Source organism: Pseudophryne corroboree, chromosome 10, assembly GCF_028390025.1.
Source record: "Pseudophryne corroboree isolate aPseCor3 chromosome 10, aPseCor3.hap2, whole genome shotgun sequence".
In the NCBI taxonomy this organism is placed as follows: domain Eukaryota; kingdom Metazoa; phylum Chordata; class Amphibia; order Anura; family Myobatrachidae; genus Pseudophryne; species Pseudophryne corroboree.
In genome coordinates this window covers 88906912-88934167 of record NC_086453.1, presented here as the reverse complement: position 1 = coordinate 88934167, position 27256 = coordinate 88906912, and the positions used below count along the sequence as shown (strand labels likewise).

At 44.7% G+C, this 27256-nt stretch overlaps 1 protein-coding gene across 1 annotated transcript in view; it reads right to left on the bottom strand.

Annotated features, from left to right (window-relative positions):
- SHANK1 (SH3 and multiple ankyrin repeat domains 1) overlaps positions 1-27256 on the bottom strand; it is a 994257-nt gene that overhangs the window by 644215 nt on the left and 322786 nt on the right. The window contains exon 2 of the mRNA XM_063942588.1: positions 5231-5539. Coding sequence (XP_063798658.1) covers positions 5231-5500 — 270 coding nt within the window. The 5' untranslated portion in view covers positions 5501-5539. The remainder of the gene's footprint in view (positions 1-5230; positions 5540-27256) is intronic.

The window sequence follows — 27256 nt, the reverse complement described above, 5'->3', positions numbered from 1 at the left end:
AAAATGACCCCCAAATTCTATGATTTAAGCTGTTTTTGAGGGTTTTTTGTAAAAAAAAACACCCGAATCCAAAAACACCCGAATCCGACAAAAAATTTTCAGGGAGGTTTTGCCAAAACGCGTCCGAATCCAAAACACGGCCGCGGAACCAAATCCAAAACCAAAACACAAAACCCGAAAAATTTCCGGTGCACATCACTAATTATAATGACTTACATCCAAATGTAAATGAGCCCCAAAGCAGCTAGTAAGATCTACTTGTTGATAAAAACACACTGATACATTTCAGGGCTTGCACATGTATTGTGTTCTCTTTACAAGTGGTTCTATATAAGTGGCCACAAGTAACCTTATTTGAAAATGCATGTAGCCATAGGTATCATGGGGCCTAATTCAGATCTGTTCGCTCGCTAGCGTTTTTTGTTGCACAGCGATCAGGGCATTACTGCGCATGCATATGCACCGCAATGCGCAGGCGCGTCGCACGGGTACAAAGCGGATCGTTGCTGTGTGATGGGTTTTACGTAGAATCCATTCGCACATCCGATCGCAAGAAGATTGACAGGAAGAAGGCGTTTATTGGTGTTAACTGACCGTTTTCTGGGAGTGTTTGGAAAAATGCAGGCATGTCCAAGCGTTTGCAGGGCGGGTGTCTGACGTCAATTCCGGCCTCGAACAGGCTGAAGTGATCGCAGTAACAGAAAAAGAAGACTGCGCTAAATAGTACATTTGTATAGTACAATATGAGAGAGCAAATAAATATCTCTAATAAAACAATTTATTACACAATTAATAACACTTTGTAAAAAACATTCAAGTCACATTAAATTAAAAATTGCAAATTCATGCAGAGAATTGATAAATTGTTACCATCCATGTGCGTCTGCAGCAAAGGATTTACGCTGGAATAGTCCATTCCTATTAGCACCCCTGTAGCAAATGATAAAGTCCAATGCAATAGTTACCCAGCTTGGGTGGGAGTCCAGTGGAGGAGTACTGTGATTTTGACCATTGACCTAGGTGCCTGTGTTACCAAGCTACAAGTGCGCTGGAGAAAGGACCCGAACCAACCCCTGGACATCACTATCCATTACATCTTAAGAGGAGCCCAGTAACAGTTTAGATTAGGAGGCTTCAGACCGTACTGCATGAGGAGCCCATCATTAAGGGACATTTGAAGCAAATCAACCTATAACATTCAAAATCACAGTACTCCTCCACTGGACTTCCACCCAAGCTGGGTAACTATTGCATTGGACTTTATCATTTGCTACAGGGGTGCTAATAGGACCGGACTATTCCAGCGTAAATCCTTTGCTGCAGACGCACATGGATGGTAACAATTTATCAATTCACTGCATGAATTAGCAATTTTTAATTTAATGTGACATGAATGTTTTTTACAAAGTGTTATTAATTGTGTAATAATTTGTTTTATTAGAGATATTTATTTGCTCTCTCATATTATACTATACAAAATTTACAATTTAGCGCAGTCTTCTTTTTTCTGTTGGTTCTAAATTGTGGGAGTGACTTCCCCTGTGTTTAAGACAGCTGCTTAGCAAAGCACCTCACGTCTACCGTGCCCGAATATACCTAGGTATACTACTCTGACGTGATCGCAGCGGCTGTGTAAGGTCAGACCTACTCAGGAACTGCACAAACTGTTTTTGTCCAGGACGGCTGCACATGCGATCGCACACTTGCAAAGCTAAAATACACTCCCCTATAGGCGGCGACTATCTGATCACAGCGCTGTAAAAAATAGCTAGCGAGCGATCAGGTCTGAATTAGGCCCATTGTGCCTAATTATAACCAACCAATGCAGGAAAACAGCACTGACTGATGATGCAGGAAATGGCACAGATGGTACCATTGGAATATATATATAGTATTTCTGATTTGTTTTTTCCAATAATATGGCAGCCATACAATGACGGTAAGGTGCAATCAGGGAGATTGCTGGACTCCTCAGGGAGTCAGGGAGATGCCGCTATTTCAGGGAGTCTTCCTGACAATCAGGGAGAGTTGCCAAGTGCCGTATGTACTAATAATCTGACACTTTAATTGCCACTCAAATGGTGAAAAAGGCAGGTGAAACATAATCCCGATGAGCCATGGCGACTCGTCAGTGTCCAATGCCTGCCGCAGCAGCAGGCTGGGACACAGTGAGAGCGGCCAGTAGTTTGCACTCAGTGCTGTGACCCCCGGCGGTGAAGCAAGATGCGCTGTGACCCTCAACCCCCCCCCCCCTACTTTCCCCGCCCCCCGGTGATGGTCACGTGACAGGGGAGCGGTCATGTGACTGAGGAGCCAGAACTGTCTGTCTCCGCCCATTTTCTGAAGCTGCAGCAGAGCTTTCCATCAACCTACAGGTGTATAGCGTAGCAGAGCAGGAGTCGGTATGGGACTTTGCTATCTGCTCACCCCGCCGTCAACATCAGCACGACCGCCAAATCAGGTATCAGCATTGCAAGTCCGCTACATCGTATCCCCCTGTGTCTGTGAAGCAAGCCACAGCCGGTGACACAAGAGGCACCCCCCGTGCACAACATAATAACCGAGGACGCTCGGTTATCGGGGGTAGGACCACACCGTGATTTCCATCAGGGAGGTAATCGGACACTCTGTTACAAGCTGATATCTGCCGCTACACCTTTACTATTCAGCGTGCTTCAGTTACAAATTGACTGATACAAACTAACACACGCTGATGTCTCAACAGGACAGTTTCTTTTAGTGCATTGATCCCTTATGTAAGGAACAGTTATTTTCACTGATTGATACAAAGTTACTACTTGTTGATACTTTTTTTTTTCTCAGTGCACTGATTCCCTATCAGTGATGTTTTAACAGTATTTGTTATAATTTTTAAACTGCTGGCCAGCACGTTTTTATTTATTATTAGGTTAAATTTAAATTGTCATTTGCTAAATACAATTGGTATAATTTTTATTGAATAAATTATTTTTCATTATTTACCGGCTCCGTATAAATTCATTGGGTATCTATTATGAACACATGAGCGCTCCTCTTCTCTTTTGGTTTAACTGTCTGCACTGGGAGCTGTCAGGATCCGGCAAACGGTAAAAATGGTAACACAAAAACCCTGGTAAGCTGCAGCTCGTGCTGGCTTATCGGGGCTAATAGGATAGCCCCGGGCGATATCATTACCTGCAGTACTGTACCGCAGGTAATTGGATATCCTCCTATATCTGATCACATTATGAGCTAATGTTGCTGTGCATGGAAATTTTATGTGGCATTTTCCAGTTATACATAAATATAATTGTCTGTAATTAGCAATAAACCCGCATTAAGTTGAAATAAAATATCTTGTAAGTGATATGACTTCAGGAATTTCTATTTCCAGGGTGTAAGGATAGGTCATGGTGCAAGGCATATAATCTTATTATCTACAGCTGGATAAATTGTAAGGATGAGCTAAAATGCTGATTAAACACAACGTTCAATTTGTGTCTTCACAGCAGCAAATATTCCACACCTAACAAAGTTTCCAGTGTCACTCGTTAAAGTGTTTTGTGAACATTCCCGGTAGCCCTCATGTGTAGCACAGTGCAGGATTTAATGAGAGGTTGGATGTGAGAGCAGGAGAGAGGCCGAAGGGAGCTTCGTTTATTTGATTTTGTTTGTGCTGAGTTAGAGATTAATCATAACTTTGCAGGTAATGACCCCCATAGAGACCTCATGATAAGGATGGAAAATTAAGAGGAACTGAGCACAAAGCTATATTGGGCATCCCACATGAGCAGTCTAGCACTCAGGAAGGTGCTATTAAGCATACTCTAGCACATTTAATAGAGAATTTCATCTACAAATATACCAGGATTCTCTTTGACTAAGGTAAAAAATTGGTAATTGTCAAATTGTTGCAGCCTGCTATGATATTCGATAACGTAAGCAAAACAATGAGGTCATTATGGAGTTGCCATACTACTGTATAATGGCATACTAGTGATACTGGTATACTAGTGTATACTGGCATACTACTGATATTGGCATACTAGTGTATACTTGTGATACTGGCATACTAGTGTATACTGGTGATACTGGCAGGGCCACAACTAGGGGGGGACGCAGGCCCTAAGGGGGCAAGCGCCCCAGGTGCAAGATTTGAGGGGGTGCCAAGGAGTTACAGAGGAGCAGGTTTTTTCTTTTTTCTTTTTTTACCGGCAGTGCTGTGCTGCTCCAGTTCGACAGCAGATGGCTCCTGGGGAAGTGTCTCTGATCCACCTGTCTGCCCGCAGCTGGCTCCGACACTGTGCGGGTGAGCTCCAGCAACTGGGATCTCTCCTATGCCGGCTACTGTCTTAAAGTCTCTTCTTTGCCATGGAGTGCTGTGACTAGGTTGCGGTGCACCGTGCAAGCTATAGAAGCGAGCTGCCTGTTGGTGCCCAGTTTTTCAGCAGGCTATGATCCCGGCTGCCTGCCTAGCACCAACAGATATCAAGCTGCCGCCGGCTATACACAATTGAGAGGACACTCTGCCCCAGGCTTTTGCTTTTTAACAGATGCAGTCACCGATGTTACAGAAAGTCAAGGCTCACTTTGCTAGCTATCCACTTGACAGTGGATAGCTAAAAGCCTGGACAACCTCCAACTTGCCAAATTACTGCCTTGCCCAAGTGACAAAAATCCTAGTTTCGTCCCTGATACTGGTATACTGGATCCCGGCGTCGGTCTCCTGACTGACGGTATCTCGTACTGATTCCCCCCATTGAAACCTATGCAGTTGCAGTACTGTTATTAGAGAACAGAAAAGGCTGAAGAGTCAGGGATTTATCTGCTGTTTTATATATTCTAAATAGTAAGAATTTAAAGTAAGGGCTTTCACCAGAAAAAAATGCCATTATCTAATTTACTAAATAGACCCCTACTGGAGAGATGTATCAAGTGAAGATGTTGCCCATAGCAACCAATCAGATTCCAGCAATCATTTTATAGAATTAATGTACAGTTAGAATCTGATTGGTTACTATGGATACCACCACTTGCCTGTTTTAGAAGGCTTTGATAAATCTCCCAGTAAGAAGATAATAGTCCCTAGAAGCTCCATGTTAACCAGTGTAGTCTGACCTCCTATTGAGAAAAGTCTGACTGATTTCTCCGGAGTTTTGTTGTTTATAATATTGAGTTATCTGCTCTGATAATGTTGCAGGATTGCACATTATTACTATTATTACTATTCCCTCTCTCCCCAAATCCTTACTGTTTGATGCAGGTCAGGAATGCCGATGCGAAAGACCATCATGCTGAAGTTAGAGTCGTCGGGAACAGACATGGATCTCTCCTTTATTCTCCGTGCAGCTACCGAGGACGATGAAAGAGGGTTAGGGCTAATATTGCTGGTGGCAGAAGTGGGATTGCTTTTCCCTCCAGGGACCGGGTCCTCTCTGGAGCTGTCTGAGTCCGACTCTCCCCCAGGGTATCCGGAGATGCTCCTCCTCTCCTCCTCGCTTGACACAGGACTCTGGGGCATTGTCAGGAAGGCAGAACCACAGCAGCATTACAGGGCCAGCTATGTTTAATGAAAAGAGACAATAAAAGCTTGTTACCTATATGCGTCATTTAAATGAATAAAAAGAACAACAAACCTAAAAAATACACCTAAATCACGTGCAACTGAAACTTTAACTATATGTACAGAAGAAAGCCTTGTACTGAATGGATGAAGACACAGACATTCAATCAGGAACTACAGTAGCAGGACTTCTAAAACAGTGTGTCAGACCCCTCCCTCCCTGCTCTGTCACACACAGTGCCAAGTTCTAAGGGTAGATGCTAAATCCTAGTGGGCTAAGGGACCTGTGATGTCAGGGGGCAGAGCAAGGACGGCAGGATACTACTTTCAGTATCCACGCCACCAACTATTACCTTTAGTAATCAGGTGGCGAGCGTCCATTTCTGGACCCTTAGCAGAACTTGCTCCGCCCCTTCTCTTGCGTGTCACGTGGGTCAAATGTCCCTTAGCCCACTAGGAAATAGACACAACCAAGTTCTAAGTGCTAGGACCCTGCTGTGTAATAGAAGAATCTCCCTAAACTATTAGTGTGGAAAGGCAGATGGGTTTAAGTATAGGACAATTTAAGCACTTGGGGGGTATTTATCAAATCTTGGAGAGAGATAAAGTGACAACCAATCAGCTCCCGCCACTTTTTGAACACAGTCTGTAACATGGCAGAAGCTGATTGTTTAGTACTTTATCTCTCTCCACTTGATACAGCTCCACATCTGAGTGAAAGATTTTAATTTGAAAGGAACTATTGAGCATATTGGGGGGAGAGGTACTAAGCCTTACAGAGTGATAAAATGCCCGATAAATAAAAGGGGTTGATCATGCTCTATCTATCTATCTATCTATCTATCTATCTATCTATCTATCTATCTATCTATCTATCTATCTATCTATCTATCTATCTATCTATCTATCTATCCATATCCATTATGTATTTTTATACATATTTTTTAATTGTATCTTCTTAAAGCTTTATTTCCGCCTTAACTACAAATCCCATAGTTGGTTTTTATGTGTGCACAATTGTACAGCATTGCCTGGGGAAGTGGATAGTTAAGTATTTTTCTACTAAGTTGGGACAATAAGTCATTTTAAATACAAAACGGAACACTAACCACACGGCGCATTTTCACAGGGACCTTATCCATGGCACAACCATGTTAGTGTTTGCAGGTCTTTTAATGGGGCTTATCTAGACAACAAGTTCCAAGGTGGCAGCAAATGGTAAGGAATCATTTTTTTTCTGCAAACGCCTACAGGGGGAATTCAGTTGCTTTCGGTAACTTGCGGCGGACTCAGTGATGGCTATCCATTTAGATTCAATTAGGTCAGACTGTAGGGCTGCCAGTATACATTATGCAGCACAGTACCCCCAGTTCATATGCCACATTACAGTGCTCCAGTTCGTATTATGCCACATTACAGTGCCTTCACTTCATATTATGCCACATTACAGTGCTCCAGTTCATATTATGCCACATTATAGTGCCTTCACTTCATATTATGCCACATTACAGTGCTCCAGATCATATTATGCCACATTACAGTGCTCCAGTTCATATTATGCCACATTACAGTGCTCCAGTTCATATTATGCCACATTACAGTGCCTTCACTTCATATTATGCCACATTATAGTGCTCTAGTTCATATTATGCTACATTATAGTGCCTTCACTTCATATTATGCCACATTACAGTGCTCCAGTTCATATTATGCCACATTACAGTGCTCCCAGTTCATATTATGCCACATTACAGTGCTCCAGTTCATATTATGCCACATTACAGTGCTCCAGTTCATATTATGCCACATTACAGTGCTCCCAGTTCATATTATGCCACATTACAGTGTCCCCAGTTCATATTATGCCACATTACAGTGGTCCAGTTCATATTATGCCACATTACAGTGCCTTCACTTCATATTATGCCACATTACAGTGGCTTCACTTCATATTATGCCACATCACAGTGCTCCCAGTTCATATTATGCCACATTATAGTGTCTTCACTTCCTATTATGCCACATTACAGTGCTCCCAGTTCATATTATGCCACATTATAGTGTCTTCACTTCATATTATGCCACATTACCGTGCTCCCAGTTCATATTATGCCACATTACAGTGCTTTCAGTTCATATTATGTAAAATTCTAAAGCCCTCCAGTTCATTTTATACCACATTGAAATGCGCTGGTCCAGGGTCATACATAGATATATTGTAGGCCCCAAGGCAAAGGTTTGTATAGGTCCCAAGGTACCAGCCAATGGTGGTATTGAGCACATGTAACTATGACAGGGAAGGTGGCCCCTCTCAGTTCTGACCCAATAGCAGCTGCACTCCCTGCACGTATGGTACCTTGCATGCAGGTACTAACGCTGCCCAACCAGGTAGGTATACTAGCCACAATCTGACAAAATTCATAAGGAGAATTAAAAATACAGAGATACAATATAAAGCACACTTCAGTTTCATTTTTATCATTCTATACTGTCATTTTGATTCCTATAGAAAGCTCAGATATACGTCAAATGGTAATTCATTGTGTATCTGTGTTAAACTAATTAAATAATAAGTACACACAGCTCACATTCCTCCTGTCCTTACTTGCAGTCACAAAGGAAAGGAATAAAGCACAACTATCCAACAATGGTTTGTATTAGAATGTAGCTCAGTGGGATGTCTTTAAATCAGATTATCATCCTTAGATTTATTTTCACTGTTCCTTTTATTTTTATTGTAATACGGAAAAGTCTGAGAAGTGTTGTGTCGTTATGGCAACACTTGAGCATTCCTCGAATGTATAAGCCCCTAGAAATAATACGGCACAAGCCTCAATAAAAATGACAGGGCAAGTGTTCATAATAGGGACAAAATAGTGAAATGTCAATTTAAACTTAAAAAAATACTTGTTTACTAAAACTCACCGTGCTGAATGGTAACTAATGCAGCCATTTACGGCCGGTATCCATCCGCACACGGCAATGGTCCGGTGGAGTTTGGGGGTGGCAGTGTGACCAATGCTCCCCACCGTCAGCCAGCCACAATGCTCCCCACCACCAGCCGCCGAGTTTGGGGGTGGCAGTGTGACCCCATGCTCCCCACTGCCAGCCACTCAGTAGTGTGTTCCAACATCGGAGGGGGTAAGTATTTCTACATCCCCCAAGCCCCCCCGTCCCCTACCCTAACGGCCGGGAGGGGGGGAGGGAGGGGCTAGGGCTAACCCTCTGGGGGTGTCGGCTACGGCTAACCCTCAGGGGGTAGTGGCTATGGGCTAACCCCCCATAGTGCCTAACCATAACCCCCTAGTGTCTAACCCTAAAACCCCCCCAGCCCTAACCCGTCCCTTCATGATGTCGGCTGTCTGTGATAAGGTGTCCTGAGTGGTGTCGGGATTCCGGAGATGCTAATCGCACACTTTTTCCGTCATTGCAATATGCAAACAGCAATTAAAAAGAAGCTTCTGATAGTGGCAACCTTCACAATTCCAGCATCAAATGGAAAAAGCATTTCTGTTGGATCTTGAACATCGATGGTTGCCAACCATCAATTTTCAATGGCCATTCCTATTTAAGAGATGAAATAAGTAATGAGGGGGTAGCGAGCAGCCCAGGCGCAAACACTGGGGGAGGGTTTCAGGGTTTGTTTGGCAACCATCCGACCTCGGACAAGAGACATCGCCTGTACACAGTCACTAAATCAACATTCACATTGTCAGTGTTCACAATATTGCCACTTGAATGTCGACAGTTATGATGTCAACATGATTAAAATGTCGACTTCATAAATGTTGATACCTGGAAAATGTTGACGTTAGCAGTACAGTTAGACATAGGGTTAGCGTTATGTTTGCCTTAAACAGAAGTTGTCAACATTTGGACCATGTCAACATTTTATCAGTATTAACATGCTGAATGTTGGCTTGATGACCATGTCGGCATATTCACTGTCAACAGTATGACCTTGTCAACATTCTGAATATCAACATTGTCGACTTTGACAATATGTACCTAACCTGACATCACTATGCAGAGGTTTCCCACATTTATTTTTATATTAGCAATAGCAATGACACTTTATTTCTACTCAAAGAAATTTTTCTATAAATAACATTGTAGCCAGTGACCCGACCCACGTGGGTAATATTTAGAAATGTGCGGCTGACACTTTTCGTGTTTTGTGTTTTGGTTTTGGTTCTGGTTCCATGCTCGTGTTTTGGATCTGGATTGGTTTTGCCAAAACCACCTTTTCGTGTTTTGGTTTTGGATCTGGATGATTTTAATTTGGGGGTAATTTTGATCCTATGGTATTATTAATAGAGATGAGCGGGTTCGGTTCCTCTGAATCCGAACCCGCCCGAACTTCAGGTTTTTTACACGGGTCCGAGCAGGCTCGGATCTTCCCGCCTTGCTCGGCTAACCCGAGCGCGCCCGAACGTCATCATCACGCTGTCGGATTCTCGCGAGGCTCGGATTCTATCGCGAGACTCGGATTCTATCGCGAGACTCGGATTCTATATAAGGAGCCGCGCGTCGCCGCCATTTTCACACGTGCATTGAGAGTCATAGGGAGAGGACGTGGCTGGCGTCCTCTCCGTTTAGAGAAGAGAGAGACACAGTATTTTGGGGAGCATTATTAGGAGGAGTACTACTATACTGTATACTACTATACTACTTGCTGAAGTGATATTTATACTAGATTAGATAATAGATAGTGTGACTGTAAGTGTATTATCTGACTTGTGGGGGAGACACTGACAGTGGGGAGCAGTTAGAGTCTGAGAGCAGGACTCAGGAGTACATATAACGTACAGTGCACACTTTTGCTGCCAGAGTCAGTGCCACACTGCCATTGTTGTGACCACACTGACCACCAGTATAATAATATATTTTGTGATTGTCTGCTTAGGCCTCGGAGTACTAGTTGCAAGTTGCAACGTGACCTGAAGTGACCACCAGTTTAATAATCAATCACCACCAGTTTAATATATATATATATATATATATATATATATATATAATTGTATATAATATATATATATATAATATTGTATACCACCTACCCGTGGTTTTTTTTTTTTCATTCTTCTTTATACATACTACTATAGTAGCTTACTGTAGCAGTCTGCGGTGCTGTGCTGACCTGACAGTGTCCAGCAGGTCCGTCATCAGTCATTACATAATAAATATATATAGTACCTGTCCGGCTGCAGTACTAGTGATATTATATTGATTTCATCTCATTATCAATAATTTATCATCCAGTCTAGACTCTATATTAGCAGCAGACACAGTACGTTAGTCCACGGCTGTAGCTACCTCTGTGTCGGCACTCGGCAGTCCATCCATAATTGTATACCACCTACCCGTGTTTTTTTTTTTTTCTTTCTTCTTTGTACATACTACTATAGAGTATAGTAGCTTACTGTAGCAGTCTGCGGTGCTGCTGAGCTGACAGTGTCCAGCAGGTCCGTCATCAGTCATCATTACCTAATAAATATATTATCTACCTGTCCGGCTGCAGTACTAGTGATATTATATATACATACATATATATATTGATTTCATCTCATTATCAATCATCCAGTCTATATTAGCAGCAGACACAGTACGTTAGTCCACGGCTGTAGCTACCTCTGTGTCGGCACTCGGCAGTCCATCCATAATTGTATACCACCTACCCGTGGTTTTTTTTTTTCTTTCTTCTTTGTACATACTACTATAGTATAGTAGCTTACTGTAGCAGTCTGCGGTGCTGCTGAGCTGACAGTGTCCAGCAGGTCCGTCATCAGTCATCATTACCTAATAAATATATTATCTACCTGTCCGGCTGCAGTACTAGTGATATTATATATACATACATATATATATATTGATTTCATCTCATTATCATCCAGTCTATATTAGCAGCAGACACAGTACGGTAGTCCACGGCTGTAGCTACCTCTGTGTCGGCACTCGGCAGTCCATCCATAATTGTATACCACCTACCCGTGGTTTTTTTTTTTCTTTCTTCTTTGTACATACTACTATAGAGTATAGTAGCTTACTGTAGCAGTCTGCGGTGCTGCTGAAAAAACTAAAAAAGGGGGAAAGGCGCCTCCCTGAGCCTATGTTGAAACGTTGCCCGCTGCTCTCAAAAGAATAGGGTATTAGCGATCCCTAAACAAATGGAAACAGAAAAGACTAAACAAGAGAGCGCAGGCAGACTTAACAAAATTTCGCAATTTATTAAAACAGTGATCACAGAATATAATATTAATATTAAGATAATTATGAATTCTGAGGAAACGACCAGACTGTGCCGGTCGAGAAACGCGTCAGGGCTGCTATAGGATCCGACTACCTTTCATCCAACCACTTCCACCTCTCACGGATTTCATCTGTTCCAGCTCTACTCCACTGTCGGGTAAAAATCTGCCCGAGTTTAGCCTCCTGCACTGGTCCCTTTTGACACACGGGGACCGTGGCTGCTAGCTCACCTCCACTGTCGGGTCTAAATCTGCCCGAATAAAGCCACCTGCACTGGTCCCTTCTGCAAACACGGGGACCGTGGCTGTCAGCTTATCTCCTTGGATCAACGGCACTTCGGTTAATCACAGCACCGTAAGATGATCCGTAGGAGCGGTGAGCAGTCAGGAGTCTGACACGACCTAGTAAGGAGAGAGCAGTGGATACAGCCGCTGGAACAAACAGACACCCGAGCACTCGGGAGTGCTTTATTCACATCAAGGAAGCGGTAAGCGTTAATTCCCTATATGAGGATATACTAAACCAAACGGAACTGGTGCTATGTTCATTGGAGGTAACTCACAGATATTTAATCCATAATAAACAGTGCACTGACTTTGCATACATGTGACTTTTACTTTGAACAAATCAATACAAGTATGAGACTGTTACATGGATAATATCCAGATTCTCAGCACTTAAAACACCAGCTGCCTAAAATTTCTTGGATTACTTCATATTGTCATTATACCAGTATATTAGTGCACTGGAATGTGTGGAATATATGGAGTTGTAGTACGGAATTAATTCATAATTATCTTAATATTAATATTATATTCTGTGATCACTGTTTTAATAAATTGTGAAATTTTGTTAAGTCTGCCTGCGGTGCTGCTGAGCTGACAGTGTCCAGCAGGTCCGTCATCAGTCATCATTACCTAATAAATATATTATCTACCTGTCCGGCTGCAGTACTAGTGATATTATATATACATACATATATATATATTGATTTCATCTCATTATCAATCATCCAGTCTATATTAGCAGCAGACACAGTACGTTAGTCCACGGCTGTAGCTACCTCTGTGTCGGCACTCGGCAGTCCATCCATAATTGTATACCATCTACCCGTGGTTTTTTTTTTTTCTTTCTTCTTTGTACATACTACTATAGTATAGTAGCTTACTGTAGCAGTCTGCGGTGCTGCTGAGCTGACAGTGTCCAGCAGGTCCGTCATCAGTCATCATTACCTAATAAATATATTATCTACCTGTCCGGCTGCAGTACTAGTGATATTATATATACATACATATATATATATTGATTTCATCTCATTATCATCCAGTCTATATTAGCAGCAGACACAGTACGGTAGTCCACGGCTGTAGCTACCTCTGTGTCGGCACTCGGCAGTCCATCCATAAGTATACTAGTATCCATCCATCTCCATTGTTTACCTGAGGTGCCTTTTAGTTGTGCCTATTAAAATATGGAGAACAAAAATGTTGAGGTTCCAAAATTAGGGAAAGATCAAGATCCACTTCCACCTCGTGCTGAAGCTGCTGCCACTAGTCATGGCCGAGACGATGAAATGCCAGCAACGTCGTCTGCCAAGGCCGATGCCCAATGTCATAGTACAGAGCATGTCAAATCCAAAACACCAAATATCAGTAAAAAAAGGACTCCAAAACCTAAAATAAAATTGTCGGAGGAGAAGCGTAAACTTGCCAATATGCCATTTACCACACGGAGTGGCAAGGAACAGCTGAGGCCCTGGCCTATGTTCATGGCTAGTGGTTCAGCTTCACATGAGGATGGAAGCACTCAGCCTCTCGCTAGAAAACTGAAAAGATTCAAGCTGGCAAAAGCACCGCAAAGAACTGTGCGTTCTTCGAAATCCCAAATCCACAAGGAGAGTCCAATTGTGTCGGTTGCGATGCCTGACCTTCCCAACACTGGACGTGAAGAGCATGCGCCTTCCACCATTTGCACGCCCCCTGCAAGTGCTGGAAGGAGCACCCGCAGTCCAGTTCCTGATAGTCAGATTGAAGATGTCAGTGTTGAAGTACACCAGGATGAGGAGGATATGGGTGTTGCTGGCGCTGGGGAGGAAATTGACCAGGAGGATTCTGATGGTGAGGTGGTTTGTTTAAGTCAGGCACCCGGGGAGACACCTGTTGTCCGTGGGAGGAATAGAGCCATTGACATGCCTGGTCAAAATACAAAAAAAATCAGCTCTTCGGTGTGGAAGTATTTCACCAGAAATGCGGACAACATTTGTCAAGCCGTGTGTTGCCTTTGTCAAGCTGTAATAAGTAGGGGTAAGGACGTTAACCACCTCGGAACATCCTCCCTTATACGTCACCTGCAGCGCATTCATAATAAGTCAGTGACAAGTTCAAAAACTTTGGGTGACAGCGGAAGCAGTCCACTGACCAGTAAATCCCTTCCTCTTGTAACCAAGCTCACGCAAACCACCCCACCAACTCCCTCAGTGTCAATTTCCTCCTTACCCAGGAATGCCAATAGTCCTGCAGGCCATGTCACTGGCAATTCTGTCGAGTCCTCTCCTGCCTGGGATTCCTCCGATGCATCCTTGAGTGTAATGCCTACTGCTGCTGGCGCTGCTGTTGTTGCTGCTGGGAGTCGATCGTCATCCCAGAGGGGAAGTCGTAAGCCCACTTGTACTACTTCCAGTAAGCAACTGACTGTCCAACAGTCCTTTGCGAGGAAGATGAAATATTACAGCAGTCATCCTGCTGCAAAGCGGATAACTGAGGCCTTGACAACTATGTTGGTGTTAGACGTGCGTCCGGTATCCGCCGTTAGTTCACAGGGAACTAGACAATTTATTGAGGCAGTGTGCCCCCGTTACCAAATACCATCTAGGTTCCACTTCTCTAGGCAGGCGATACCGAGAATGTACACGGACGTCAGAAAAAGACTCACCAGTGTCCTAAAAAATACAGTTGTACCCAATGTCCACTTAACCACGGACATGTGGACAAGTGGAGCAGGGCAGGGTCAGGACTATATGACTGTGACAGCCCACTGGGTAGATGTATGGACTCCCGCCGCAAGAACAGCAGCGGCGGCACCAGTAGCAGCATCTCGCAAACGCCAACTCTTTCCTAGGCAGGCTACGCTTTGTATCACCGCTTTCCAGAATACGCACACAGCTGAAAACCTCTTACGGCAACTGAGGAAGATCATCGCGGAATGGCTTACCCCAATTGGACTCTCCTGTGGATTTGTGGCATCGGACAACGCCAGCAATATTGTGTGTGCATTAAATATGGGCAAATTCCAGCACGTCCCATGTTTTGCACATACCTTGAATTTGGTGGTGCAGAATTTTTTAAAAAACGACAGGGGCGTGCAAGAGATGCTGTCGGTGGCCAGAAGAATTGCGGTACACTTTCGGCGTACAGGCACCACGTACAGAAGACTGGAGCACCACCAAAAACTACTGAACCTGCCCTGCCATCATCTGAAGCAAGAAGTGGTAACGAGGTGGAATTCAACCCTCTATATGCTTCAGAGGTTGGAGGAGCAGCAAAAGGCCATTCAAGCCTATACAATTGAGCACGATATAGGAGGTGGAATGCACCTGTCTCAAGCGCAGTGGAGAATGATTTCAACGTTGTGCAAGGTTCTGATGCCCTTTGAACTTGCCACACGTGAAGTCAGTTCAGACACTGCCAGCCTGAGTCAGGTCATTCCCCTCATCAGGCTTTTGCAGAAGAAGCTGGAGACATTGAAGGAGGAGCTAACACGGAGCGATTCCGCTAGGCATGTGGGACTTGTGGATGGAGCCCTTAATTCGCTTAACAAGGATTCACGGGTGGTCAATCTGTTGAAATCAGAGCACTACATTTTGGCCACCGTGCTCGATCCTAGATTTAAAGCCTACCTTGGATCTCTCTTTCCGGCAGACACAAGTCTGCTGGGGTTCAAAGACCTGCTGGTGACAAAATTGTCAAGTCAAGCGGAACGCGACCTGTCAACATCTCCTCCTTCACATTCTCCCGCAACTGGGGGTGCGAGGAAAAGGCTCAGAATTCCGAGCCCACCCGCTGGCGGTGATGCAGGGCAGTCTGGAGCGACTGCTGATGCTGACATCTGGTCCGGACTGAAGGACCTGACAACGATTACGGACATGTCGTCTACTGTCACTGCATATGATTCTCTCACCATTGAAAGAATGGTGGAGGATTATATGAGTGACTGCATCCAAGTAGGCACGTCACACAGTCCGTACTTATACTGGCAGGAAAAAGAGGCAATTTGGAGGCCCTTGCAAAAACTGGCTTTATTCTACCTAAGTTGCCCTCCCACAAGTGTGTACTCCGAAAGAGTGTTTAGTGCCGCCGCTCACCTTGTCAGCAATCGGCGTACGAGGTTACATCCAGAAAATGTGGAGAAGATGATGTTCATTAAAATGAATTATAATCAATTCCTCCGTGGAGACATTGACCAGCAGCAATTGCCTCCACAAAGTACACAGGGAGCTGAGATGGTGGATTCCAGTGGGGACGAATTGATAATCTGTGAGGAGGGGGATGTACACGGTGATATATCGGAGGATGATGATGAGGTGGACATCTTGCCTCTGTAGAGCCAGTTTGTGCAAGGAGAGATTAATTGCTTCTTTTTTGGTGGGGGTCCAAACCAACCCGTCATTTCAGTCACAGTCGTGTGGCAGACCCTGTCACTGAAATGATGGGTTGGTTAAAGTGTGCATGTCCTGTTTATACAACATAAGGGTGGGTGGGAGGGCCCAAGGACAATTCCATCTTGCACCTCTTTTTTCTTTAATTTTTCTTTGCGTCATGTGCTGTTTGTGGAATGTTTTTTGGAAGGGCCATCCTGCGTGACACTGCAGTGCCACTCCTAGATGGGCCCGGTGTTTGTGTCGGCCACTAGGGTCGCTTATCTTACTCACACAGCTACCTCATTGCGCCTCTTTTTTTCTTTGCGTCATGTGCTGTTTGGGGAGTGTTTTTTGGAAGGGCCATCCTGCGTGACACTGCAGTGCCACTCCTAGATGGGCACGGTGTTTGTGTCGGCCACTAGGGTCGCTTATCTTACTCACACAGCTACCTCATTGCGCCTCTTTTTTTCTTTGCGTCATGTGCTGTTTGGGGAGGGTTTTTTGGAAGGGCCATCCTGCGTGACACTGCAGTGCCACTCCTAGATGGGCACGGTGTTTGTGTCGGCCACTAGGGTCGCTTATCTTACTCACACAGCTACCTCATTGCGCCTCTTTTTTTCTTTGCGTCATGTGCTGTTTGGGGAGTGTTTTTTGGAAGGGCCATCCTGCGTGACACTGCAGTGCCACTCCTAGATGGGCCCGGTGTTTGTGTCGGCCACTAGGGTCACTTATCTTACTCACACAGCTACCTCATTGCGCCTCTTTTTTTCTTTGCGTCATGTGCTGTTTGGGGAGGGTTTTTTGGAAGGGCCATCCTGCGTGACACTGCAGTGCCACTCCTAGATGGTCACGGTGTTTGTGTCGGCCACTAGGGTCGCTTATCTTACTCACACAGCTACCTCATTGCGCCTCTTTTTTTCTTTGCGTCATGTGCTGTTTGGGGAGGGTTTTTTGGAAGGGCCATCCTGCGTGACACTGCAGTGCCACTCCTAGATGGGCCCGGTGTTTGTGTCGGCCACTAGGGTCGCTTATCTTACTCACACAGCTACCTCATTGCGCCTCTTTTTTTCTTTGCGTCATGTGCTGTTTGGGGAGGGTTTTTTGGAAGGGCCATCCTGCGTGACACTGCAGTGCCACTCCTAGATGGGCACGGTGTTTGTGTCGGCCACTAGGGTCGCTTATCTTACTCACACAGCTACCTCATTGCGCCTCTTTTTTTCTTTGCGTCATGTGCTGTTTGGGGAGTGTTTTTTGGAAGGGCCATCCTGCGTGACACTGCAGTGCCACTCCTAGATGGGCCCGGTGTTTGTGTCGGCCACTAGGGTCGCTTATCTTACTCACACAGCTACCTCATTGCGCCTCTTTTTTTCTTTGCGTCATGTGCTGTTTGGGGAGGGTTTTTTGGAAGGGCCATCCTGCGTGACACTGCAGTGCCACTCCTAGATGGGCCCGGTGTTTGTGTCGGCCACTAGGGTCGCTTATCTTACTCACACAGCTACCTCATTGCGCCTCTTTTTTTCTTTGCGTCATGTGCTGTTTGGGGAGTGTTTTTTGGAAGGGCCATCCTGCGTGACACTGCAGTGCCACTTCTAGATGGGCCAGGTGTTTGTGTCGGCCACTTGTGTCGCTTAGCTTAGCCATCCAGCGACCTAGGTGCAAATTTTAGGACTAAAAATAATATTGTGAGGTGTGAGGTATTCAGAATAGACTGAAAATGAGTGGAAATTATGGTTTTTGAGGTTAATAATACTTTGGGATCAAAATGACCCCCAAATTCTATGATTTAAGCTGTTTTTTTAGTGTTTTTAAAAAAAAACACCCGAATCCAAAACACACCCGAATCCGACAAAAAAAATTCGGTGAGGTTTTGCCAAAACGCGGTCGAACCCAAAACACGGCCGCGGAACCGAACCCAAAACCAAAACACAAAACCCGAAAAATTTCAAGTGCACATCTCTAATTATTAACCTCAATAACATTCATTTCCACTCATTTCCAGTCTATTCTGAACACCTCACAATATTGTTTTCAGGCCAAAAGGTTGCTCTGACGTGGCTGTATGACTAAGCTAAGCGACACAAGTGTGCGGCACAAACACCTGGCCCATCTAGGAGTGGCACTGCAGTTGCAGACAGGATGGCACTTAAAAAAACTTGTACCCAATCAGCACATCATGCAAAGAAGTAAAAGAGGAGCAATGAGGTAGCTGTATGACTAAGCTAAGCGACACAAGTGTGTGGCACAACACCTGGCCCATCTAGGAGTGGCACTGCAGTTGCAGACAGGATGGCACTTAAAAAAACTAGTCCCCAAACAGCACATCATGCAAAGAAGTAAAAGAGGTGCAATGAGGTAGCTGTATGACTAAGCTAAGCGACACAAGTGTGTGGCACAACACCTGGCCCATCTAGGAGTGGCACTGCAGTTGCAGACAGGATGGCACTTAAAAAAACTAGTCCCCAAACAGCACATCATGCAAAGAAGTAAAAGAGGTGCAATGAGGTAGCTGTATGACTAAGCTAAGCGACACAAGTATGTGGCACAAACACCTGGCCCATTTAGGAGTGGCACTGCAGTCCCACTGCACTAATGGCGGATACCGGACGCACGTCTAACACCAGCATAGTTGTTATGGCCTCAGTAATCCACTTTGCAACAGGGTGACTGCTGTCATATTTAATATACATTGCAAAGGACTGTTGGACAATCAATTGCTTAGTTGAAGTAGTACAAGTGGTCTTCCGACTTCCCCTCTGGGATGACGATCGACTCCCAGCAGCAACAACAGCAGCGGCAGCAGCAGCAGTAGGAGGAAGTGGTTCTTGATCTTTCCCTATTTTATTCTCCACATTTTTTATCTCCATTATTTTTCTGGAGTTATAAAACAAAATGCAGCACAAGAGAGCGTACCTCTACACCACACAGGGCAAACCCTGTAAAAATTATTTGTATTAAATATTAATAACTCCTTTATTTGGAGTAAACAATATATAGCACAGGACAGCACCAATGAACTTATATGGCCGCACCACTGGACTGGACTTATACGGCAGTACCACTGGATTTATACGCCACTTATATGGCAGTATCACTGTACTGGATTTTATACGCCAGTACAACTGGATTTATACGGCAGTACCACTGGACATATATGGCAGTATCACTGGAATTATATGGCAGTACCACTTGACATATACGGCAGTATCACTGGACTGCGTTGGCCGGACCGCGCCCCCTAAACGGCGGCTTAATGCCACCATTCAGCCCCCTCCCACCCAGCGACCGCCTCTGTCTCAGAAGCGATCGCTAGGCAACGACGACTGCCATGCGTCGGCGCACTGTGGCGCCGGCGCATGCGTAGTTCCAACCCGATCGCTGTGCTGCGACAAACTGCAGCGAGCGATCAGGTCGGAATGACCCCCAACTGTGTGTTTCTATTATTTATGTATGGACGCAGTTGCCAGCCCAGCATAGCAAGTATCTTGGGAAAACTGTATACGCATGTTGGCAACAAGGAAGATGACAGAGATTAGATTCACAATGACATAGTGGTCTATTTATTAACATTATTTTTACTAAAATAATGTGAAAAGGGGTGTTTTCAGTTCACACCCTTTTCACATTATTTTAGTATCACCTGAATGTATTAAAGGGCACTTGGAGCAGTTTTCATGAAAAACTGCTTCAAACCCTTTCATTAACTTTTTTTTGTAAGCCACATCGCATTCCCCATACTTATAATGGGAAATGCGATCTGACCAGATTTACTTTAAAAAAAAATGGGGAAAAACACCACAGTGTGCCCTGTGATAATCTCACCAGCTCAGGCTGGCGAGATCATAGGGCAGCACTGCAATAGGGAGAGAAAGCTGAGCGGGGACCCGGCGGAGTGATCAGCTATGTGTGTCTGATGGACACACAAGCGGATCACAGTGTAAAAAGAAAACAAAAATGTAATAAAACCAAACTATACTCACCTGTCCAGGGAGCCGGTGTCCGCTGCTCCGGTGAGCGCTGCCGGGTGCCGGGTATCCCATGTGCTGCAATGTAACCCCGGTGCACTAAAGTGATGCTGCAAAGCGGCAGTGCACTTTACAGCACCGGAGGTCACCGCAGCACACAGGATCCAGTGCCCGGCAGAAGCAGCGCGGACCGGCTCCCTGGACAGGTGAGTATATTGATCTGCTGTGGGGGGGTTCGCGTCGCATGGGGTTAGTCGTGAAGGGGGGGTCAACCGGGCGGCGGCGGCGATGCCGGCGGGGGCGGCGCACACACAGCAGGACATCGGCGTATTTTTTCCGAAAAATACCCCAATGATGCTGTGAAGTGTCATCACAAGGACAGAGCTTGACCGCAACCTCTGTCCCTGCATGCGATAATTGATACATCCCTGCGATGTAATCAATTATCGCAGTGCAAGTTTGGGCGATTTTATCACCGGTCATCCGCATCCTGGATGCGGATGGTGATAAATAGGCCCCTTAAACATTTAAATACCACTCATGTTCTGCTTTTGGCATTTGGTGCAAAATATAAAATATAGTAAAAAAATATGTGTGAGGTCAGGCTCAATACACAAACGTAACGTTTCATCAATCAGCACTGACACAGAGCCAGTGGCATGTTACAATAAATGAGAACGAGACTGAATAAAGTCAACCCGGATTGTCACCACATAACACACTCAGGCAGCCGGGGCTCCCGCAGTGACATAAAATAATGAATATCTTATCATAATTCACAAAACTTCAATAAAACTATCAGTCTGTCCAAACTTGTCCTTGTAATTTATAGGGCTAGATTCAGACATCTAGAGGTTACATACAGCACCAGATCACACACTGACAGCAAGCGTACATTATCATTTCCCAGAGATACAGAGCTTTGCAGCATAAGGAAATGCACAGAATGTCTGCTCCTGAGTCGCTCTGAGCCAGGTACAGATGGGTCCTTGTTTATCTTGACCTTTAATAGGATTAACTGAGACTGGCCACTCGGACTTAATCCCCTGCTGTAATGACTTAATCCCCTGCTGTAATGACTTAATCCCCTGCTGTATTGTTCTCTGTATTGTATTACAGCTGAGAACAATAGATGAAGGGTTTATGCTAATAAATCATGTTGTGCCTAGGTGCAGCAAACTAGCTAAGATAACCGTGGACCCATCTGTACTGTACTTTGGGGAGGTAGTAGACGGGTGTGTATTGTGTGACCGGTGGTCAGGAGACTGCCAGTCAGCATACCTCCGTCATGATCCCGGCAGCGGAATGCCGGTAGGGGGGACGAGTGCAACAAGCGGTCGCCACAGGTTCTACTCCCACTCTATAGGTGTTATGGACACCCATGAGTGGGAATAGTTCCTGTTGGTCGGTATGCCGACCGTCGGGATTGTGAGGGGGCGGGATGTAGGGGGAGGTAATGTGACCGACGGTCTCCTGAATGCCGGTCATATAACGACAGCCCTAGTAAACTTGTAGGCATCACAATATTAGAATTAGATGTGCACCATTAAAAACACCATTAAAAAGAGGAACTGAGTGATTACTAAACTATTGTCCCAATTGACTGTTGCCGACAAGTCCAATGTATTAGATTCTATAGCACGGGCTAGAGCGGGTTTCCGCACTCCTACTCCTCTTATTTATATGCACACTAGGAGGACTTTGGATATTTCTACCCTCACTACCGGTATGGCCAAATGGTCCAGGGACGTGCGGTGAGGTAAATTTCTCAGGAGGCACTGGTTAGTACCAGAGCCAGATTAACACACCATATATGAGCCAAATGGTTCATGTGGGCATTATACACAGGTGCAGCAGTATAAACTCCTGGAAATTTGGTGAGTTTTGATCAGAGATGGGCGGAAAAGATAAGCAGGTGGGCCGTAGACTTTTTGCTCCAGAGATTTGACTATAAAAATTAGTAGAATAATACAAAAAAGATGTTTTTAACATATTCTTTGTATTTTTCATATACTTTATATAGTCAAATCTCTAGCACAAACGTTAGTATGACAGGAAAGGCTCTGCCTCACCCCACCGCACGTCACTGAAATGTTCAGTTACATTTCCAGATTTCCCCTTGAAAACTATTATTACATCCTGCACCACATTGAATAAACAACTGGACTCTCCTTCGTACGCAGAGATGAATTATAAATTGCTTCACAGGGCATATTATACCCCAGGACTTCGCTTTTTGTCAGGTGCTTCAGAAAATTCCAACTGCTTTAAATGCTCTATGTCAGAGGCGGATCTGATCCACTGTATGTGGTTGTGTGATTTGGTGCAAACCTTTTGGAATAATGTGGGATCATATATTAATAACGAATTACATATTCCTTTTACGGTTCATATGGCCTGGGCTTTATGGAATCACTATCCTTCTCCTAATTCCCTTTCCATCTCTAAAGGTGATCGCCTTCTATTAGCTAGGGTGGCTGCTGCATCAAAAAAAAAACTATTCTATCACAGTGGATTACGTCTCAACCTGTTTCTTTCTCTCTAATGACTCCGTGCCTTCTTTATTTGTACCAGGTGGATTGGTCTGAGTGTTTTTTAGACGTTGAATCTAAAGCGCAAAATGTTTTGGGTATATGGTTGCCTTACTTACTCACTTTACCATACTCAACTAAAGAGTCAGTGCGGAATGCTGTTAGGCTGTCCACCTAGAATAGATTATACTAGGTGGACAGCCTAACAGCATTCCGCTAGACAAGGGCACGCCAGTGCCGTAACTAGACATTTTAGTGCTGTGTGCAAGGGTATCCGTTCACATGGTCGACCATGTTATGGTCGACAGTCATTAGGTCGACCACTATTGGTCGACATTGACATGGTCGACATGTACACATGGTCGACACATGAAAATGGTCGACACATGAAAAGGTCGACATGAGTTTTTTTACTTTTTTTTCTTTTGGGGAACTTTTCCATACTTTACGATCCACATGGACTACGATTGGAACGGTAAAGTGTGCCGAGCGAAGTGGTAGCGGAGCGAAGGCACCATGCCCGAAGCATGGCGAGCGAAGCGAGCCATGCGAGGGGACGCGGTGCACTAATTGGGGTTCCCAGTCACTTTACGCAAAAAACGACACCAAAAAAAGTTAAAAAACTCATGTCGACCTTTTCATATGTCGACCTTTCACGTGTCGACCATTTTCATGTGTCGACCATGTGTCCATGTCGACCATTCATACCGGAACCGTGTGCAAGATAGGGCATCGGCGCTCCCCACCCCTCTATGTAAGGAAGGGGCAGTGTGTGTCGTAGGCACGCCCAAAAAATATAGGGGCGTGGCTTCATGGGGAAGGGGTGTGGACACAAAATAATACCAATTCATATTACATATTATAGTAGTCTCCATTATTCAAATTATGCCGCACAGTAGTGCCACTAGACCAGGTACAGCCCCTTTTACACATTATGGCAGACAGATTCCCCTTTTACACATTACGGCAGACAGCATCCCCTTTTACACATTACGGCAGACAGCGTCCCCCTTTTTACACATTACGGCAGACAGCGTCCCCTTTTTTACACATTACGGCAGACTGCATCCCCTTTTTACACATTACGGCAGACAGCGTCCCCCTTTTTACTCATTATGGCAGACAGCGCCCCCTTTTTTACACATTACGGCAGACAGCGTCCCCCTTTTTACACATTACGGCAGACAGCGTCCCCTTTTTTACACATTACGGCAGACTGCATCCCCTTTTTACACATTACGGCGGACAGCGTCCCCCTTTTTACTCATTACGGCAGACAGCGCCCCCTTTTTTACACATTACGGCAGACAGCATCCCCCTTTTTGCACATTATGGCAGACAGCGTCCCCTTTCTACACATTACGGCGGACAGCGTCCCCTTTTACACATTATGGCAGACAGCGTCCCCCTTTTTACACATTACGGCAGACAGCATCCCCTTTTTTACACATTACGGCAGACTGCGTCCCCTTTTTACACATAACGGCAGAGAGCACCCCCTTTTTTACACATTACGGCAGACAGCGTCCCTCTTTTTACATATTACGGCAGACAGCATCCCTTTTTACACATTATGGCAGACAGCATCCCCTTTTTTACACATTACGGCAGACAGCGTCCCCTTTTTTACACATTACAGCAGACAGTTCCCCTTTTTACACATTACGGCAGACTGCGTCCCCCTTTTTACACATTACGGCAGACAGTGTGCCCCTTTTTACACATTACGGCAGACTGCGTCCCCCTTTTTACACATTACGGCAGACAACGCCCCCCTTTTTACACATTACGGCAGACAGTGTCCCCTTTTTTACACATTACGTCAGACTGCGTCAACTTTTTTATACAATACAGCAGACAGAATCCCCCTTTTACACATTAGGTAGACAGACAGACAGACAGACAGACAGACAGATAGATAGATAGATAGATAGATAGATAGACAGACAGATAGATAGATAGATGTTTGATAATATTAGTTATGCCTGTAACGACTATATATATGTTTCTTGAATAAAAACATTTAAAAAAAAAAGAGGAACTGAAGTTTGAATAAAACTCAAGACATAGGGTTTAACCTGAAGGCTGTGGGCAGGATGTGTGCAGGTCATCTTTGCATTTAGCCTGTGGTTGTTGGAAGGGTGTGTCAACGTGTTATGTATTTAAGGCTTGGGCTGGTAAACCAGAGTAGCCTCTGGCTTTAACGCCTGGGGCTATCCAATTGAGCTCCCCTTTTCTCCCAATCGTTATGTTAATGCCTGTTAACTTAACGTGTTAATGGGCATTAACACTGGGTTAACGGGCGTTACCACACATAGGGGGTCATTCTGAGTTGATCGTTAGCTGAAAATGTTCGCTGTGCAGCGATGATGCAAAAAAAAGGCACTTCTGCGCATGCTTATGCGGCGCAATGCGCACGCGCGACGTACTTTCACAACGGCCGAACTAGTTTCACACAAGGTCTAGCGAAGATTTTCAGTCGGAGTGCTGGCCGCAGAGTGATTGACAGGAAGGGGGCATCTCTGGGTGTAAACTGACCGTTTTCAGGGAGTGATCGAAAAAACGCAGGCGTGGCTGGAAAAACGCAGGCGTGGCTGGGCGTACGCAGGGCGTATTTGTGACGTCAAATCCAGAACTAAACAGTCTGAAGTGATCGCAATCTAGGAGTAGGTCTGGAGCTACTCTGAAACTGCACAAATTTTTTTTTTGTAGCCGCTGTGCGATCCTTTCGTTCGCACTTCTGCTAAGCTAAGATGCACTCCCAGAGTGCGGCGGCTTAGTGTTTGCACGGCTGCTAAAAACAGCTAGCGAGCGATCAACTCGGAATGACCCCCATAATCCTGTGAAAACTGCACTGATTCGTAACAGGGATTTTTTTTCCGACCCACTGAGGCAGGTGAAAAAAATCTCAGATACCTTCAGGCTTCGGGGCTGTCATTTTTTAAATCCAGCCTGTGACATGGCATTTAGGAGCTGATTGGCTGGTACCTTATTTCCGTGGACTTTATCTCCATCCAAGGCTTAGTAACATAGTAACATAGTATCTAAGGTTGAAAAAAGACAATTGTCCATTGAGTTCAACCTATTTGTGGTCTCCTATGCAGGATTATTTGGTCTAAAATTTTGACTGATGCTGATATCAGCCGTTGCGTTTTATCCCTCTTTTTATAGTAACTATAGTGCGTGACTATGCACCATAACCCTGTATAGGCTTATCCATTAGGAATTTATCTAACCCATTCTTAAAGGTGTTGACTGAGTCCACCATTACAACTCCCTCAGGCAGGGAATTGCAAACACGTATTGTACTTACCGTGAAAAAGCCTTTATGCCGTATTGTGTGGAATCTCCTCTCCTCTGACCTGAGCGAGTGTCCACGAGTCCTCTGTGTTGATCTAATCAAAAACAGGTCCCGCGCAAGCTCCGTGTATTGTCCCCTTATATATGTGTAGATGTTGCTCATGTCCCCCCTTAGTCTCCTCTTTTCCAGTGTAAACATGCCTAGTCTTGCAAGCCTTTCCTCGTATTACAGCGTCTCCATGCCCTTAATTAGTTTGGTCGCCCGCCTCTGAACCTTTTCTAGCTCCCGGATATCCTTTTTGTAGTATGGTGCCCAAAATTGTACACAGTATTCAAGGTGTGGCCTCACTAGTGATTTATATAACGGGAGTATAACACCCTCGTCCCTTGCATCAAGGGACGAGGGTGTTATACTCCCTATGCATGCTAACATCTTATACTCCCTATGCATGCTAACATCTTATTAGCCTTTTTGCTGCAATCCTACTTTGGGTACTGTTGCTTAGTTTGCTATCTATGAGGACACTTAAGTCCTTTTCCAGACCCATAAGTCTCTTAGTTTGGTGCGCTCACCTTCGTTGATTGGCAGTTGGCTGTACTGCTCTAAGTTGGCAGTGTCATACCCTGATTGTGTTGGTTGTTAAGGTACAAAGTTGAGTTGGATACATTTGTTATGATGTTGCTGTTAGCTTTAGGCACCCTTAGGCTTTAGGCCTAAACTTTAGGCACCCCTCGGCAATGTATAGTGTGGTTGTGTATTGATGGATTGCTCTGGTTTCTGGTCGTCCTTTCGTTGCCACCGTACAGGTTCTCTTTTAGTCATTGTTTAAATATATAGCTAAACTTTTCAGCCACATTTACGTCTCCAAGTCATTACTTATTATTATTATTTATTTATTACCAGTTATTTATATAGCGCACACATATTCCGCAGCGCTGTACAGAGAATATTTTGCCCATTCACATCAGTCCCTGCCCCAGTGGAGCTTACATTCTATATTCCCTATCACATATACACACAGACACATTCACGCTA